Below are 18,317 nucleotides of genomic sequence, written 5' to 3'. Positions count from 1 at the left end.
CAGATCCTTGAAAAGGTTCCATTCCTGTGGCATGTACTCTGGACTTAGACAATTAGAATAATCGTGTTGAAAAAGCATTGCCAAACATATATTCCCTGGAGCTTGAAGCTGAAAACATGGCTCATGTACCCCGTCCCCGGATATAAAAGGCCAGCGTCATCATCATGCCAGCGATGCAGTATACGAAAATATGATCTTGAACAGACGAGGAAGCTCTGCTTCTGTTTTCATTACCTTTCCCATTGCTGCCTTGTGCGCAAGATGAAAGGCTCCATCCGTTGCGTGCCAGTCGTCGATGCATACCTTTGCTTATGATCGATTCCAGAAAGCAGTGCTGAAAGTCAGCATTTTCGGATGATAGCACTTGAATCATCATCGATGCCACTGCTGGTGATTTCTGGCATCGAACGGAGGCGATGTACGTCTCCCGGTCTTTCAGGAGAGTAGAACTTGGTGCTATGTCAAGGTTCTGGAGGTGGAGAAATCGGGGGAAACAGGCTGCCTGTTGGAAGGGCACCCTCGATGAAAACCCCCAATCGATAATGCTTCAGCAGTCAGCACCTTGGCTGCGACCCGTAAAAATTCCTCACTTACCCTGTGACATTGTGCTGTGCATCTATGAGTATGTTTTGTGGTGATAGATCGCCATGGGCAATGGCGAAAGGTGCTTCATCAAGTTCAGGTAAAAGAACATTAGAGAGAATGTTCATTTGGTCAGAGCAGTCCTGTTCCGTGATTCCTGGAAGGAGACCATCGCGGACTCGACGAGTCTTGTTCTGGATTATCCGGGTGAAATGCTTTAGGGAAGATCCCCCTGAAATTGTGAGTACGGCTCGGTCTGAACAAGCAAGGCATTGAACATACTGGTCTCTTTAGTACATTCAATCAGTGATGTGTGCAACACCGCAACTTGATCTAGGATTTTATTTCGAAGAGGCCGCGTCGGAAATTCATCGGACCATGAAAGCTGGCTGCCCGGAATCCATGTCAATGCGATGAAGGGGTATCCGATCGCATTATCGAATGTGAGACTGCAGCCCCGGAGCCTTGCAGCCCATGAGAACCCCGTCAACTCAAGCTCTTCAAGGATACGAGCTTCGGACTCAAGAAGCTGTATAAGAGTGTCCTGTGAAGCATGGTGGACAAAAAGAGGCACTCGTACGGCCCAGCTCTCGCCGTCCGTAAAGGTCACCTTGAATACGCGACATTGGCCACCGTCAAAGTACTGACACAGGGTAGGAATTTGGTTATCGCTTCGAAGTTGGGATATGGCGATGGGAATATTATTCTCGTAGAAAGACTGTTGCTGCATGATTTAATATGAATGCGGCCAGCCGACTGTGTTCGTTGCAGTATTTAAATATTTTCTCGGTCGCAGCTTCCGTGACTGATAACTAATCGTGGCTGTGCTTGGTGGCTTTCCGCATCCTTTGATTGGTACTCCAGACTTCCGCCTCGTTGGATTAAACTAACCGAGACCGTCCCAATCCAATGGAAGAATCATTACGTTGAGTTGCGCATATGCACTGCAAGATTTCAAAATACACACGTAGCTTCGATATTAGAAACATATTTATGCCCAGATTGTGAAAATCTGTCCATACATCACGCACTACAGCATACTGTTCACATAATGGACCAAAGGCAATTCTTTTGTAGAGAGTGTATAGAGCTAAAGTTAAGCGCATTTAAGGAGAGGAACGTGACGCAAGCTGTCACAAGCTATCGTAACTTTTGTCATCTTAGACAAAAGCAGCAAAGTCTCACGGCACTACTGCCGTCCCTATCCAGACATAGTGTAAATGTGAACTCCATGAGGGTGATCAGGACTGCTTGCATTGCAGGTGCATCGGCATCCACGAGTCCAGATTGGTTCGGAAAAAAACCAAGCTGTGTCCACAGCACTTAGGTCTTTTGGCCACTAGATTCAGGTCAAGTTAGCTACCGCCTCAACATACGTCCTGGATTCCACGTACATCATTTGGTTTCAGGTTGATGTTGGCTCTTCCATGAGTGATTTCACACAAGCCATTGAAATCGTCTCCAGGATATCGGCAGAGACCAAATGATTGGGTAACTTTGTGCTCATGAAGTAATTCTTGAAAGCGCTTCATGAAACGTAATTCTTCCTCCCCGATAGTCAGGCCCTCCCCCTCCGAGAAATAGAACTCAGTCGGTTTGAATTCACCATCAGATGAGACTGCCCAAATAGCAGGCTGAGGAGGTTTCATTCCGGAGACATGGCCCGCGTTCCAAGGTACAGATGTACCTTCGTAATCAACAAGCATCTCACCAGGCTCGAGGTCAAAATGACGATGAAGCATGGCGAGACCAAACGTGCGATCCATTCCCTGCTCAATGAAGAATTTTTTGAAGACATCTTTCACAAGGTCATCGCCATTCAGCTTCATAAAGTTGGTGCGTGCAATCTCGAGGGAGGGAAGGTTCTGAAAATGGTCGACAGAGTATTCGCCGATGGACATATTGGGCAAAGAAATTTAACTGTTGAGAATTCGAAGTCAAGATAGACTGATGTGAAGAGCCAACGTTGGATTCGCTCTGGGGACCTGGTATTGCTTGAAGGGGGAAATTTGTAAAATGATGAGGAAGCTCCAGGTTTTATAACCTACAGAACCGGAGATAAGTCCGTTAAATCTTTGTTGCATATTGCGTATTTACAGCTTTCAACGCCTGTAAATCCTAAAATCTGCAGGTAGAGTCAAGACCCTTCGACTTTCTGACACTTGCAGGACGGAAGTGGGGCTGCGTAGGGTCTTGGACCACTCGAATATCATGTCTTCCTCCATTTCTTCCTCCATTTCTTCCTCCATTTCTTCCTCCATCTCTATCTCTTCCCCCATTTCTTCCTCCATCTCTATCTCTTCCCCCAATTCTTCCTCCATTTCTTCCTCCATCTCTATCTCTTCCTCTGTTTCTTCCTCCATTTCTTCCTCCATCTCTATCTCTTCCTCTGTTTCTTCCTCCATTTCTTCCTCCATCTCTACCTCTCTTTCCTCTGTTTCTTCCTCCATTTCTTCCTCCATTTCTTCCTCCATCTCTATCTCTTCCTCTGTTTCTTCCTCTGTTTCTTCCTCCATTTCTTCCATCTGTCGATCCTCTTCCATAATGCTCGGCACATAGCAGCTGCCTTGGGGTCTAAGTTACACCCTTCAGCGGGACGGATATCACCTCCCCCTCCCAATGATCCACTTGACCTTATCACAGGGTGTGCTACCAAGCCAAAACACGTCGCTATGACGCCTGGAAGAGTAAAAAAAATTGGCGGCTTTTTTGATCTTGTCTTGCCGTAGAGCCGTAGAGCCTTAGACGAAACCGTAGTCGAGAAGGTGGCACAAGCTTACATGCCAGATTTTGGAAATTCAGAACATCTTATATATATTTAAAATGGACATGTACCGTCTTTGACTGAGTAAACAAACTCCAATGGATTCCGAGCTGGTATTCCAACTGACTGCGTCGACGATAGCATCAATTTGCTACGGATCAAGTCTTGTCCTCTGGCTCATTTCGATCAAGGCTATGAGCTGGCAAAGACTAAAAAACGAACCACTCATCGCCGCTCAAGCTGCCATAGGTGCTTTTGTCTTCCTGGGATCAATCATCTCCATTTTACTATCGATTTTGACAGCAAACCTAAAGACCAGTAAGTTGCTCCTTTAGCCAATTTAACTTCCTCCCTAATCATATTTCAGATCTGCCTTGGCTGATACTGCAGCTGGAAATAAGCAGCGTGCTTATTTTGGTCATTTTAAACGAGGTGAGGGTGATGAAATAGAAGGAGAGCGATACTGACGTCTGCCAGTATCTATGTGTTTCTACTCTACAGCACTGGACAGCCCATATGATATCTGCCTTATTATGCTTGAGTGCGGTCACCATTCTATCACTTTCCATCTCTTTTCCGGTGCGTTTCAATTGTGCTCTACATGTTGTGTGTACTATATTGACCGAAAGATGCAGGAGCAGCGCAGTATTTTGTTTTCTTCATTTATCATCATCGCTTTTGCTGGCCTCAGCTTCATTCATGCCCAAATTATTCGGGCGTGGGTCATATGCATGAGGCCATGGCGTATGGATACAAGTCCATTTAAATCATTTTGGCACTATCCGTGCCCCGCTGCTACCCGGCACCAACGAGCCTTGTGGATGGCGTCCATTGGCTCTGTAGGATTATTTGCTATTTCGTTAGGCTTGACGATACTTGCCTGTGTACAAACCAACCTACAGACTCAAATTGTGACGGTAGATATCTTCACTGAGCTACTGTTATAAGTTACTCACACACTGCATAGATCCAAATCGCCATAACAAGCCTAAGAAAGGTGGCCATTTCATCTTGCCTTCTTCAGGCTCCTCAGAACAAAATGGGTGTATTACTTTCGCACGAACACGCTTAACAACAAGGACATATGAGCGCACAAAAGAATGGGGCTGTGAAATATCAATGACGAGGAGCTGTGCATCCTGGGTGTGCATCCTGGAGAGATCATAAGCGGGATTGAGAGAACGTGATCTACTCCGGGATCGATACTTCTTTTCACGAGTTTGGCTCTTACCTCACACGAGGGGCTGTATTCAGAGACTGAAACTGTCCAATTAATTGTCTAAGGTTCTCCATAATGCGAGTTTATGACGCTTAGTCTTGACCTTCAAGCCTGGACATCCGCCGGTCCGTTTAGCAATTTGCAAATTGTGTCACCGACTTATTAGACGTCTGGATTTTAGTATAAAATAGTGTCTAATAGTGTCTGGTTTGCATGGTTGGCGATTATAAATCAATACAGATATTATATTTTTACTCTGTAGACGGTGGAGGGACGGCGGAAGAAGCGGTCATCAAGAATGGGAAGGCACTCAATGATTTGCAAAGAATGAATGCACGATGAAAGGAACCATCACCGTCAAGTTCTAGCTCTTTTGGTCAATCGCGCTGATCGTCTGAGCTCAGAAGAGACTCGTCCGCCGTGCGATAATCTGCGTTTCGTTGATCGCACATTACAGGAGTCACATGACACGTCCTTTCCAAGGGAAGTATCGGTTTGGTCTGTTGTTTCTTGTGGAACGGCGTCGCGGGTCATCGAAGAGATTTCGGGCGTACTGCGAGCTTCCTTGGCCTTGAAAACCTTTCCTTTCTCCATGCTTGGTTCGCTTTCTAGAAATCGTTGGTATAACATCGACAAATAGTCATCCGCCAGGCGCACCTTATGGCCATTTCGGGTGTTCCCGCTGCTTGGAGCCTCAAGACCAGAACAATTCTGCAGCCGGTAGAACGAACTCTCGGTCGCTTTCAGTGCTTTGTCATCCAAGAGAGAAAAGTCCGGGGATGATTGCTCAGATGATTGAAGGTCTTCTGGGTCCTCACGGACTAGCGATCTGATTGGCGGATGGACAACAGCTTCACCTTCGTCTGCAGGGACGGTGAAGTCTCCGTCAATCAACGTCTCCCAGCATTCCAGTGTAGTCATGATCTCAGTGTCGGCATCAAAACCAACCTGGTCTGTCCCATTACGGCACGAACACTCGCCAACATAGATCACGATGGGATTGGAAGCCGAGCCCAATGGAGCAAGATCATCGCCGATGACGATAGGATTGGCCTGCGTGCCTAACTCGGGGGAAACGATGGAATCGCGTACGACCACTTCAGGCCATTCGCATAACCCAGTGGGGATTGAAGCTTCACAACATCAAGTTAGCGAAATCAATTATGGTTGTAAGAGATCCCTTACACAAGGTTTCGTGTGCTTTTTCTGTAGAAGAGGCCATAGTGACTAGAGCCAGTAGAAGATTGAAACAACTACGTTTGGATGATGTAGGGAAAACTGAGCACTTGGTTGAGATAGAATGACCAAATTGGATTTTTTTTTCACGAAGACGGCGTGCGAGATAGATGGCTTTATACCTCTCGTCAGACCGATCACGCCTTGTTCAACTTCTAGGCTGAGGTGGACCCGCTCGGAGGAGCCTCAAGCTGCTCCGGCATGATGGCATTCGGATGAGACCTGCCTGCCAGTCGATTCTGTGACTGATGCACCTTGTAGGGTACTACGGCACGAATGACCCGCGCGCTCATCCACTTGATCCAATAGCCATACCGCAAAGTGCTGTTGCTATTTCTAGGGAACGACCTGTCTGCGCATCGTCTGTACCCAGTTGTCACCACCAAGTCGATTGAGCTCTGCTTGCCAGTCGTTCCATGGCACAGGGCCGCAGACGAAACGGCAGGACGCACCAACGGGTAGACAAAGGCTTCCCCATCTTCTCGAGTCAGTGGATCCCTCCTACTCCAGGTGTACAGCCCTGTTTTCTTATCCGTCCATCTCAACCTCTCTGCCAATCGATCATGAAGGCAACGGGGTTTCGGCGGCGATGCGCACTCGGCGAAAGTGGCTGTGAAAGCTCCGGAATGCGAACGACGGCAGAAAAATCCGTGTAGGTCGAAAAAAAGGGACGCTGGCGTGCGTACTGGCGCAGTCGCCCGGGGATGCCTTCCCTCAGGTTCAGAGATCGTTCCCGAGTTTCGACATGGGCGCCGTGAAGTCTTGCGATCATCGTGAAATGACGGAGTGTTACTGTTATCTCTTCGTCAACTCTCGTTATCCACCACCAACTGGCTGGCACGAATAGCGGCTGAGACAGTCCGGTCTTCCTCGGTTCCGAAACGATACGGATGCGCCCCCCAGGCAGAGTTGAAGCCCCGCTGTACACGGGCGATTGTGTACCAAGTGCAGACTATCTCGGCCAGATCCTGCAAGAGGTGATTGCATCCATGGACGCGAGACCATGCCAGTTTCATAGTCCACAACCACGGGCTATGATTCACTGGCGACAATTCTCCATACGCCTCGCTGACGCCTTTGCGATGCATGCCAATACAATTCATTAGCCTGTCCTTGGCCGTTTCTCAATTAGCGAGGTCACAGTATGATCGTAGTATGGTTTTCGCAGTCGCCGTCTAGAATTGGTCGCATGACGCAGCATCGACCAAAGTCAGGGGCGTGTGCGGCATTTTTGCTATTGGCCCATATCACCGGGCTATGCTTTCGAATATTCATCGACTGGGTGTAGATGAACCGGAGAGACCGAGGATGACGACAACCTCGGCGTGAAGGCATTCGTGGTCAGGCAACCGAGCGCAATTCCGTGATGCCGGGGCGGTGTAGTGTAACCTCAGATGGGGCGGACAGAGCGGGGCATGCGGCCCCAAGGGTGTGCCAGCACTTTGCAGATGTGAAGAAGGCTCGTGGAATCAGAGACGAGCAAGGCGCACAGGCAGAGGGAGACCTAGATAGGTTCGCAGCATTATGCACAACTCGCTGGGGATGAGTAAGATTATTGATACGAAATCACACGGTGCGGCTACGGGCTGGATCATCCCAGTGGTTCTGCTCCTGTGCGAATGCCATTCCAGCTCAAGAGCCAGAACGAGCTGGGCGTCGGATCGAGCGGCATCTCCGTTAAAATGAAAGGGCTAGTGCGTCGGGCTGAAAGCCAAGGCGCAATGGTCGGTGGGGGCCGGAATGGAAGAAAGGGGGCGGCGATGAGTGCAAGATAGAGGAGTTGACGAGAGGGAGAGGGAAGGAAAAAGAGGTCGAGAGGGCAGACCTTGTCTTTTATGTCGGAGCGATGGAGGGAGAGGTGACAAAACCGCGTATTGGGGCGCTAGGCCGGGAACGGCAAAACTAACCGGAAGTAGTAAATCACAGGTCCCAATATTACATGCGAAAAAGAAATCCTACAAAAGACTGAAGGTGGAAATCGGATCACTTTTATTGTGATAGAAGTTCTAGCAGTACATGAAAAAGGAAACCACCGTTAAGGCATTAGAGATTTCAATCACAAATCATGGGTTGGCCGACTAAGCGTGCCTGAGCAAAACAAACTAAACTTGGTGGGAAAGAGTAACTGCTCTAGACTCGGTAGTTTAGAGACAAAGGCAGATCTCGAAAAAGGAAAATAGATGGCAATGGGCTCGAGCTGGCCTGCAGCGAAAGCGGCCTAGAATCTAGAGAATCAAGGCAATGAAAGCAGCGAGGAAGCGAACACCAAGCTGGAAGCGAAAGACATAGACGAGGCCGCGTTCGTGTGCTTGGAGCGTGGAACCAGGCTCACAGAGGCAGCGGGAGTTGAGCTAGCTTTGGACGCCGAGCTGGGGATCAGCGACGAGCGCATGGACGACAGTGGAGTAGCACGTGGGCCCCCTGGAAGGTACGACAAAGAGCTGCTCGCGCCGACGGGAACCACGATGACAGTGGGAGAGGCTCCCGCTACAGTGGTCACGAAGGTAACAATGGGCGCCGTGACAGTGTAGGTCGAATAGGTGAGAGTTGTGCACCGTCCGGGAGCCGGCGTGATAGCAAGGCCACTGGTCACTCCGGAGGCGGTAGGAGCGACGCCAGGAGGAGTGGGAGTGATGCTCTTGGGAATACCAGTCACGATACCGGGGTTCTGACCGACCCATTTGGCGCAAATTCCAGCGAAGCAGGAGAGGGCCGAAGCGACCTCAGAGTCAGAGGTACCACGTTTGCTGATGCAAGACTGAATGAATGAAGTGGCATTCTTGCTAGGGCAGTAGAATCCAGCGTTGCTCACAGAAGTGCGGTTGCGAGTGAGCGCAAGCTCCTCCTTAATGCACTCGGTCACAATTCCGGGGCAGAATTCACCAGAGCCGACAGTAGGTGGCGAGGTTGGGCTTACACCTCCAATGCACCTGGTGCAGACAGTCGAAGTCTCTGTCAGAGTAACAGTGGACAGAGTGTGGGTAGTCTGCAGACTCGTGGATCCACCACTAGTGATGGTATTGGTCACCGGGCACGAAGTGACGGTGGTGCGAGTGATAACAGTGACTGTAGAGTCCCCTGGCACCACTGAAGTTGCTCCAGCACTAGCACCTGGAGCGGGGGTGATGACAGGAATAGTGGATGTGCTAGTCAGGGTCACTGTCGAGATAGTGCTTGAGGTGGTCACAAGAGTCGAGGTACCAGAGGTAACTGTTGCGGTAACTGGACACTCAGTGGTGGTAACGTAGGTCACAACAGTCACAGTTGATCCAGCAGCCTCTGGGGTCGACTGAGGGCTGACACCGGTGGCACTACCAGTCACAATAACCGGAGGCGGGGTTACCGTAACAGTCTTCACTCCTGAAGAGGTATCAGTGATTACAGTAACAATGGGAGTAGCTGGCACAGTTGAAACGGGAACTGTGGAGGTAACAGCGATGGAGGAAGTGTCGGTCACTGTGACTGTGGACAGCGAGTGAGTTGTGATAACGGTTGAGGTTCCACCAGTAGTGACAGTGCTGGTAACAGGGCAAGTAGTGACTGTGGTGCGAGTGATGACGGTGATGGTCGACTCTTCAGGAACAGCAGGAGTTGATACGGGGCTGACACCGGTAGGGCCCGTGACAGTCGGAGCCGGGCTAGAGGCAGAAACAACCGCCGTGCTAGTGGTAGCGCCAGCTGTGCATTTGGTGCATACTGTAGAAGTAGACGTCAAAGTCACAGTCGAGATGGTATGGCCAGTAGAAACGAAGGTCGAGGTTCCCCGAAGTGTGAGTCTCAGTGATTGGGCACTCGGTCGTGGTGGTGTAAGTAACAACGGTCACGGTAGAGTCTGGGACAGAGGTCGAGACAGGAGCCACACTAGACGGACGAGGGACAGAGATCGGGGGTGTAGACACCGGGCTCGAGGAGCTCGGAGCAGATACAGACACAACAGAAGTCGTGGCAGGAATACCAGGAGAAGTGCTGGTTGTAGCAGAGCAACGAGTGCAGACTGTCGCAGTCGAAGTCAAAGTGACGGTTGAAACGGTATGACCAGTGGAGACATACGTCGAAGATCCGGAAGTGTGGGTTTCAGTAACCGGGCACGAGGTGGTGGTGGTATAGGTCACGACTGTCACGGTTGAATCCGAAGGGACAGACGAGCTACCAACCGGAACAGACGACGAAACAGTTCCAGTCACTGGAGATGAGCCCGAGGGGGACTCGGCTAGGAGAGCTGACAGGAGCACTGGCCGAGGGGACAACTGGAGTGGACACCGAAACCGAAACCGAGGAAGACACAGGAGATGTGCCACTGGGAACAGGGACAACGGGAGTCGACGATGCACCAGCAGGGCCAGTTTCAGTTTCAGTCACCGGGCAGACAGTCGTGCGCACGGGGATCGTGGAGGTAACGACCACAGTAGAGTGAGCAGGGCAGTTGGTTACTTCTGGCGCACAGCTAGTCACAGTGATTTCGCTAGTGGTGTAGATTGTCGAAGTAGTCAGCTTAGGCGGGCCACTAACTGCAGGAGTGGTTGATCCCACAGCAGTACCGGAGGCTGAACGGGAGATAGGCACCGAAACCGAAATCGACGCAGGGCCTGGAACAGACACCGACGGGGAGCTGCCAGCAGGGCTCGAGCCTGGCGTTGAGACGGGGACTGAAACCGAAACCGACGATTGGCTCGAAGGGACTGGAGTGGAAGAAATCACGCTAGAAACGGGCTGCACACCACCAGAGCCAGCCGGGGTCGAAGTAGCGCCGGGAGCAGTCTCAGTTTCAGTCACTGGGCAGATAGTCGTGCGCACCGGGATGGTGGAAGTAACGATCACAGTGGAGTGAGCGGGGCAGTTGGTCACTTCTGGCGCACAGCTAATCACAGTGATTTCGCTAGTGGTGTAGATTGTCGAAGTTGTGAGCTTGACCGGGGTGCTGGTGACAACCGGGGAAGAGCTGACAGCCGGAGAGGAACCACGGAGCGAGGAAGCTGAAGCCAAGGGAGTCGAGAAGCTACTGGAGCTGGATGCGCTGGCGACACCTGCGGGGCTTGAAGAAACCGCAGAGCTCGAGGAAGCGGAGCTAGCTGAGGCCACTGACGAAGATACAACCACAGGCGCAGAGACTGAGTGGGCGGTAGAGCTGCTGGATGAGCTAACAACCGCAAAGCTGGACGAGGTAACCGCCGATGAGGTAGACACAGAGGCCACAACGGAGCTCGAAGACGCAGCCGAAGTTTGGGCAACGGCAGATGTGGTTGAGCTTGAGACTGGGACAACCTGAGGAGTTGAAGCGACGGAAACGGTCAACGCCCCAGCAGCTGGGGTAGTTGCTGCGAGAGGAGTAGACTCGGCCGCTGGGGTCGATGGAGGACCGACACTGATAGCACGCTTCTTCAATTCAGAATCTTCAGAGCCCTTGCCAGAGGTGCAGTCAAAAGAGATCTTGTAGACGGCGAAGTCGACACTGTTGTGCTTGCTGTCTGCAGGAAGCTCAAACGCAACCGAGGTGGCACCAGCACACTTGTTGTCAGGGATGGTGGTACCCTTAGGACTGACCGAGACGGAGTTATGGCAAGTAGATCCATCAGCCAACGTATGAACAAGGTCCAAGTTAGCAATTTCGGAAGTTGCCACATGGAGAGTCGAAATAGAGAAGTGAGTGTTGTCCTTGGTAGAAAACGAAGGCACAGTGACACCCTTAGCCTTAGTTGCAGTGCCAGTAATAGACTTGATCTAGTGGTGGGGTCAATTAAAGTTCAGCCACAACGACAACATGAAAACATACATCACGAGTACGAGCACTGGTGCTAGCGAAGGTGTTGCTGCACTTGAAACCACGGAAGTTGAAGCCTTCAAAGGTCGAGAACGGACCAACTGAGAGGCCGGACCAGTCAAAGCCATTTTGCTGAGAATCAAGACATTTGGACTCAGAGGTTTCAAGGCGACCGAGGGCCTGGTAAAGAAATGAGTATTAGTTGAGCCTCGCGTTTAGACGCGTGTAGACACGTACCAAGGTGGTGACAATGAGCACCAAAAAGAGGTGAACGAAAGTGGGCGTTGTCTTCATCTTGGAGGATTACTGTCACAGACAGGAAGTCCCGAAGATAAAAACAATGCAGATAGGCACTAGGCCGGGAAACGAACGTGCTTCTTGTATCTTAACCGAACTGGAATCCTAGGAGTCTGGAAACCAGAAAGGGAGACGAAGAAAAGCGAACGAACAAGCAAAGATGTAGCACAAGGAAGATCCTTGAACCAGTCTTTGACTGCGCGGGGGGAAGTTACAGAAACTTGGAGGAGAAAGAAGAAGGAAGAATGAAAGAAGAAGTTGGAGGTATAAAAAGTAAACAGCAAACGAAAAACAAAGAACGAACTGGCGGTCACCGGGACTCTAGTGAAAAAACTGCCTACTCTATTCACCCTTTCACCATGGGCTTGCGCTCTCTTTTAATATGCGCTCAGAAAAGACAGAAACCCCATACCCCACCTAGCCTGCAGCCTAGAATCTGACCCAAACCTCCCTCCAGTCTGCCGATCTCAGACATGTTACAGTGGTGGTGTGAGCTTCCAATCGGCACGATGTGGAGTACATGCTGAAACAAGCAGTGGCCCATACAGGCAGCCTATAGGACTCGACGCGAACAGGGACAGGAACAGGAACAAGCTAAGAGCCACAATGGCCAGGGCGGTTAATCTGCGGGAGCTACTTCTGCAGGTGCGCAATTGCTGATCCTTCATGGGCGACTATAATACTTCCCTCCAGCCAATCACAGCGCCCTAGCCCCAAAAATAGCCTACGCGGCGCGAGATCGACACGGATTCTACGGATACTTACATGGGCAGAAGACTTGAAGAAAATTGCATATCCCATTGAATATGCATTTATGTATATCTTAAGGAATATTTTAGAACTGATCAAGGTCTTTTTCATATCTAGTGAGGGATTCACAAGTGCGGCGATCGTTACAGTATCCAAGCCACCCGCCTGCAGAGCTGGGCTGGCGTGGAGGACACCACGGACGCCTTCAATACATCTACCTCTCTATGACAGCAGACTATAACGGCTGGCTTGCTTACTGTGGCTTTTACCGAAAATACCCCAGAACTATTCTTTTCGAGAGGTTCGTTAGGAACAACCGGTCTACCGAGCTCCACTCCTGCACTGTGTTCACTGTGAAGTCGTCCTTAGCGCCGGCGTCGCGCCCGGACGCCTGTGGCTAGAGATCACCCCACCGATGATCCTAAACAGGGTATGCGGCTACCACTCAGGTACCTGGCTGGGGTATTATTGTCGCCTGTGGGCTATTTTGGTTTCCCTCGCCCAGAATCAAGCTACTCGAAGCCCAACAACTGTGGACCTGGTAGTTCGCGCCGGGCGGCTTTCCAATTGTCCAACCAGATCCTTCGAGCCTCACAACATCAAAATAACTAACGAGCTAGTAATGATTGGTGCAGAAATCTCTGTTCCTGGCAACCTGTAATATGGGAGGGAGGGGGGGTGGCCTGGGTTGTGCATATGCCCGATCAATCATTACGCCCCCGGCCCTCGGATCACGTCCATGATCGATGGTGGCAGTCTGTGGCGTCGCCACCAAGGTCGTTTTATTTTGACGACTGCCAAGCTTAAGACGTATGATGCCTCAAAATTGAGAATGGATCGGAGAATAGATCGGAGAACAATTGTCGTCATTTAAATGTTTTAGCCGAGGACAATAACAAACCATAAACTAGCGAAACAAGTAATTGTTCCCGTTCCAAGAGGGGGGGGGGCCTTGTAGGGCATCCTCTCCCCGTTTCAGAGTTTAGGTACCCCACGTGCTGTGACACGTTTCGCATGAATCTAATGGTCACTGTTTCTGAAACTCCTTTTTAATGTCTCGCGGGCAGAGAAGATCCTGATTTGGCGCCTCCTGTTTCCTCCAGGCTGAGCGTCGCACTATACCTTTGTTCCCAGGTTCAAGCGCTGGCGCCTAAAAATACCCACGAATCACCTGGGCTTCTTCATAATGTTACGTAGCGAGTTGTTCTAGTCGCATAATGTCATTCACTTAATGGAGCACAGAGAGTAATACTACCACGGCGTAGTAGCGCCGGCGGGTAGTCGCAGAAGAGCCGCTGCCCTTGCACAAGGTCGCATTGTACTTGTTCTGTCCCCGCAGCGTGGTTGCGTATCCACGTTTCAGGCACCGCTCTTGGGCCTCGAACTGGAGGAAGCTTCTTGTTTCGGTTGCTGTTGACGAGTATGCGCACCTTCGCTTGATCTTACGTATTTCCTAGCAAGACCAGACAGGGGGCGATATCCATCGTCTTCAATCTACTTGCAACCGAATTTCCCGTGCGAAGCAGAAAATGTGTTCGCAACCACAATGTCGATGGCTCACCTGGTGACAATTTGTGGGTTGAGTCCGGCCTACTTGGTTCTCAAATATGAATCGAGCACTTGAAACACTGGGGCTATGCACTGACACTGGGGGGATGCTTGTACTTATAGTGGGGGATTATCTGATTGGTTCTGTCATTACTCCGGTTTTTGGGTCCCAGTAGCTTTGCGCGCGATCGGAAACGACTATTTTTTGCGGGAAGACTGGGAGTCAGCAACCTTGGTAGTTGTGCTCAATGATTACCTAGGACAGTGCGGGTGGGATCAATTACGGATACATCAGAGATGATTGTAAATGTTGTTGAAAATTGCCGATACTAAAACACAGTCCATAATTCATGTAAACGCACAGCCAACTCCAGAAAAGCAAAACAAGGTATCATCATCATCTCCGCTGAGGAGACCTTGGCAGAACATAAAGGAAAGAATGTAAATTGGCATGTCACATCTAACGTGATAATGCAAGCGATCAACTTTTTGAGGGAATAACCGCATCGGTCTTATGAATACAGCATAGAATAAAGGTGCACAGACGGCCAACCCTGCTGAGTCGAGCCAGATAGACTAATCACTTATCTGGCAGAAAATCAAAGGGGAGGGAAAGATATTTGAAATGACTTTAAACGGTGATCAGGAAGGCCATCAGTGGCACAGAGAAAATAGTCTGCCAGCGACTCGGTACATTGCAGCGTCCGTGTGTATCGTGCGATCTTGTCAAGAGAAACAATCGAAACTTCGTAGAATCATAAATTCCTGGGGGATGCAGGAGAAGCCTCATTCCATGGAGGAGAAGGAGTCTTCTTTTTTTGCTGGGCAAGGCCTACAGGGGGACTTGCGTACGTCGCTGAGCATCCATCAGTTTGCGGCGAACAGCCTCACCACCACCTGCATAGCCACTTGCTTTGCGTTTCCGAGTTGGCGTGCGTTGATCGGCATGCTTGGAATGGCGGAAAACACTAGCGGTCTTTGCTGGAGAGTTGGCAGGCATGAACTCCCGGTGTTGTGGGAGGCGGAGGAGAGTCTGGTAACGGGTGTTGTTACGACGGAAGGCGGTGACAATGCCTTGGTCGAGGTGGTTAAGGAATCGCTCATCTGGCTGGGATTCCGCGTTACGGGTAGGAGTTGGTGTGCCCATTGAAGACCTGTGTCCAGTCGCCATGGGAGAGATGAGCGTCTCATCGTCAAATTTACCCATGTCCTCCTCGTCGGATGATCCATTTCCAAAGTCAATAAAATCATCCACGTTAAGGGCAGACTCGGGGTCATCTTCATCATCGTCTTCAAAGGAGCTATCGATGGTGAATTCCTGCGAAGGGTAAAAAGCCTCTGGAGGTCCCATTACTTGGCCGCCTGGCGTAAGATCATTTCCAAGAGCGGTCATCATGAGATTGGCACTCGACGCAAGCATGGGGCTAAAGTCGGTTTGGTTGGGGGAGGCCAGAGCGTCAGTGTCGCTCTCGTCAATTAACTGGAGAGTGGTCTGGCGGGGGCTGTTGTTGGCGGTGCCTGGCATGCTGTTGGCAGCCGATTCTAACCAGTCATGGCGGGACGAGGCGTAAGCAGGAATGATAACGAGATGTTTCCCGGTGCAGTCAACCAAAGCCACAGGCTTGTGAGGATCAGCCACGAAAGTTCCCATGATCGGACCGCGTCGTCGTGGGATGTTGTCTGTCTTGTCATCCATGGCGACCAAGGAGTCGGTCGAGTCTCGACGAAGCAGAGATCGAGGGTGAGTGATGGTAGCAGGAGGTGGAAGGTCTTCGTCAGTAGTGTCACCATCGTCGGCTGGCTATAGTTTAGCAAAGATATTATAGGGAAAAAAAAAGTTGGTAGCCAACATACTCTCATATCCACTAAGGCTCCCTTCGGAGGTTGTTTCGGAGTCGACATGGTAAATGTTGGCATGGCCGTAGTCAAGGTCACCGAAAATCTCTTCAGATTGCCGGCGGTGACTACGGTGGTTCTCACTATCATTTTCAATCATTCTGCGGAGTTGGGGGTCCAAGGCGTCTTGTTGTAGGAAATCACTGGGGATCTCGTCTTCAGTGTGAGAGTCACTGTCGGAAGACGACTCCGATCGCTCCTCGAAGTGAACTCGGCGGGCAACCGGAGTTTCGACAGCCTCGCTGGCCATATCGGTTTCACCGAAGTTCTCCATGGCGAGGTATAATTGTTCATCGTCGAAGAATGAAGCTGCGGGCAGTATCATGGAATCGCCGAAGATTTCAGCACCCTGCCACTCTTGGGTATCAAGACCGGAGGGCGTATGTTGGTCGACTTCGGACTGCATGATCATCATTTCCTCTAATTTTTCCACATCTTGTTCTTCATCTTCGGCATCGGAAATATAGTCCACACCGGCATAGACATCATCCGAACTGTCCTCGGACTCACTGACAGCACTGCTGAACTGATCATCAGAGTCTTCATCGTCTGATATACGCCTGCGCTTATTTTGAGCATGTTGACGCCCTGCTATACGATTATTGTTACGACGACGGCCATAAGACGGAGTCTTCGCCGACGGCCGGTCTTCTTCATCGTCTGCATCGTCTGAGGAGGAATCCTCAGCTTCGCTCAGCTCCTCCAGAGATGATACTGAGGAGACACTTGAAACAGAGGATGAAGATGCACGGCGTTTACGCTCAAATGCAGTGTGTCCTGGGAGCCGAGAGTGGCTTCCCTTCTTTGAATGGCCCACGGCCTTTCCTTTAGGCGACATGTCGGGAGTAGTGAGACGTTTGGCACTTTTGGATGAATTTTTCGGTGCTCGCTTTGATGCGTATTTGTGTAATTGGGGCATTCCGCGGGGTCCTCGAGTGTTTCCAGTATCGAACCTGACGGTGTAGTTTCTTTCGAAATTTTTGTAATTGCCTCTTCCGGAAACGTCGATCAAGGTTTTTCACTTAGTTTTATGGGATTCTGGTGGTAGATAGAACCCGCTGATTGAATAGCTCGGCTTAGGAGAGAAATGTACGTCTGTTATGCGAGTCGATTCGAGAAGTCCGAGGTTGACGATGTTGAGGGTGGGAGGGGGATGAGATTGGAGAAATCGGGGAGGAGAGGGGGGTTTCGGTTGTTTAGTCGGTAATCACGATAGCACCTCCGGTCCAATGCGGACGGGCCAAGCGCTTCTTCAGGAACTGTACTGGGGGGCAATTCCGACGCTGGGCAGGCGTCGAAAGAGGAACAGATATCGTCAAGGGAAATTGAAGTCGGAGCTGCTGGACTGGGAAGCCAGGTTCAGGCTCCCCAGCGAGGGATTTACAGCTCAACGAAAGCCATTTGGCACTAATTCTTGACGGATATCTGGAAAAGCAACAGTGGGAAGAAATGGAGGGGTATGGGGCTGTCACGAAGAGCTGGAGAGTTTGGATGATGAGGGGGAGCAGGAAAAGGAAGAAGGGATAATATACGGATTTTTTGCCGGAGTGGAAGTGGGGAACGAGGCGGGATTGATTGGCCAATCTCCACGGCCGCCCATTCGCTGGCGGGAGTTCACCGCATCTTTCGCGCCAATCACGTCTTTTCTAGAGTTACCGTCACAGTAAATTGGTACAATCCCCAGAAGCTAGCCAGCTCATTACTCTCTGCACGAGGGGTTGACTCAGGAGCTAGCCTGCATTCGGAGCCGAGTCATAGATGACTCTTCAAGGGTGCAAAGCATTCAAGAGATACATTGAATCTATCGGCAAATCAGAGTCTGACGATGTTTACTTTTGCGGCCAATCAGCCAAAAAGAGGGAAAGCGTTAAAAAAAAAAAAAAAACTTTGCATTACGAATAGACTAGACAGATGGAGCATCACTGGATCCTGCGGGTCGCATGAGGGACCACCCCGACTCCCTTAGAAGCATAATCATAACATAACAATAACACCAACTCTTACTGTTAAGGAGGAATATCTGCATCTTTAGGTATTTAGGAGGGACCACCCTTATCAAAAGTAAAATCTCCTTCGTAGGCATTGGACAGAGGGCACAGGAACAAGGGAGACCACTGACGCCTCACTGCACCTGGCAGGGGCTGCCCCGTGCGGATGAATCATCCGGAGGGTCAATCCTGATGGGATGAATCATATTGTGGCCCTCTGGGCCTTTTCGCATGGCCTAGGTAGCCCGTTCTCCATTGGTCGGGTCCGAAGATGGTTGG

General features: G+C 50.5%; 4 protein-coding genes across 4 annotated transcripts; all 4 read right to left on the bottom strand.

The window, feature by feature from the left end:
* Nucleotides 1-590: 590 nt before the first annotated feature.
* On the bottom strand, nt 591-3,125 carry N7468_004639 (uncharacterized protein; the record flags this gene model as incomplete). Its single annotated transcript, XM_058473936.1, has 5 exons — nt 591-814; nt 865-1,306; nt 1,768-1,890; nt 1,959-2,447; nt 2,745-3,125. The coding sequence occupies 5 exons, from the start codon at nt 3,123-3,125 to the stop codon at nt 591-593; spliced, it is 1,659 nt and encodes a 552-aa protein (XP_058332939.1).
* Nucleotides 3,126-4,922: 1,797 nt separating this feature from the next.
* N7468_004638 (uncharacterized protein) lies at nt 4,923-5,787 on the bottom strand (the record flags this gene model as incomplete). The annotated part of the gene is made up of 2 exons (XM_058473935.1): nt 4,923-5,698; nt 5,751-5,787. 2 exons carry the CDS (start codon nt 5,785-5,787, stop codon nt 4,923-4,925), a joined length of 813 nt encoding a protein of 270 aa, XP_058332938.1.
* Nucleotides 5,788-7,392: 1,605 nt separating this feature from the next.
* On the bottom strand, nt 7,393-11,853 carry N7468_004637 (extracellular serine-threonine rich protein; the record flags this gene model as incomplete). The annotated part of the gene is given in 6 exon segments (XM_058473934.1): nt 7,393-7,683; nt 8,068-9,372; nt 9,617-10,048; nt 10,062-11,519; nt 11,572-11,739; nt 11,797-11,853. 6 exon segments carry the CDS (start codon nt 11,851-11,853, stop codon nt 7,393-7,395), a joined length of 3,711 nt encoding a protein of 1,236 aa, XP_058332937.1.
* A 3,133-nt stretch (nt 11,854-14,986) lies between these two features.
* N7468_004636 (uncharacterized protein) lies at nt 14,987-16,969 on the bottom strand (the record flags this gene model as incomplete). Its single annotated transcript, XM_058473933.1, has 2 exons — nt 14,987-15,955; nt 16,055-16,969. The coding sequence occupies 2 exons, from the start codon at nt 16,967-16,969 to the stop codon at nt 14,987-14,989; spliced, it is 1,884 nt and encodes a 627-aa protein (XP_058332936.1).
* Between the last annotated feature and the right edge of the window lie 1,348 nt (nt 16,970-18,317).

Source organism: Penicillium chermesinum (genome assembly GCF_028974085.1).
Source record: "Penicillium chermesinum strain IBT 19713 chromosome Unknown utg000003l:1.0-5111272.0:1.0-5115320.0, whole genome shotgun sequence".
Taxonomy (NCBI): Eukaryota; Fungi; Ascomycota; class Eurotiomycetes; order Eurotiales; family Aspergillaceae; genus Penicillium; species Penicillium chermesinum.
This window is presented reverse-complemented; position numbering and strand designations above follow the sequence as displayed.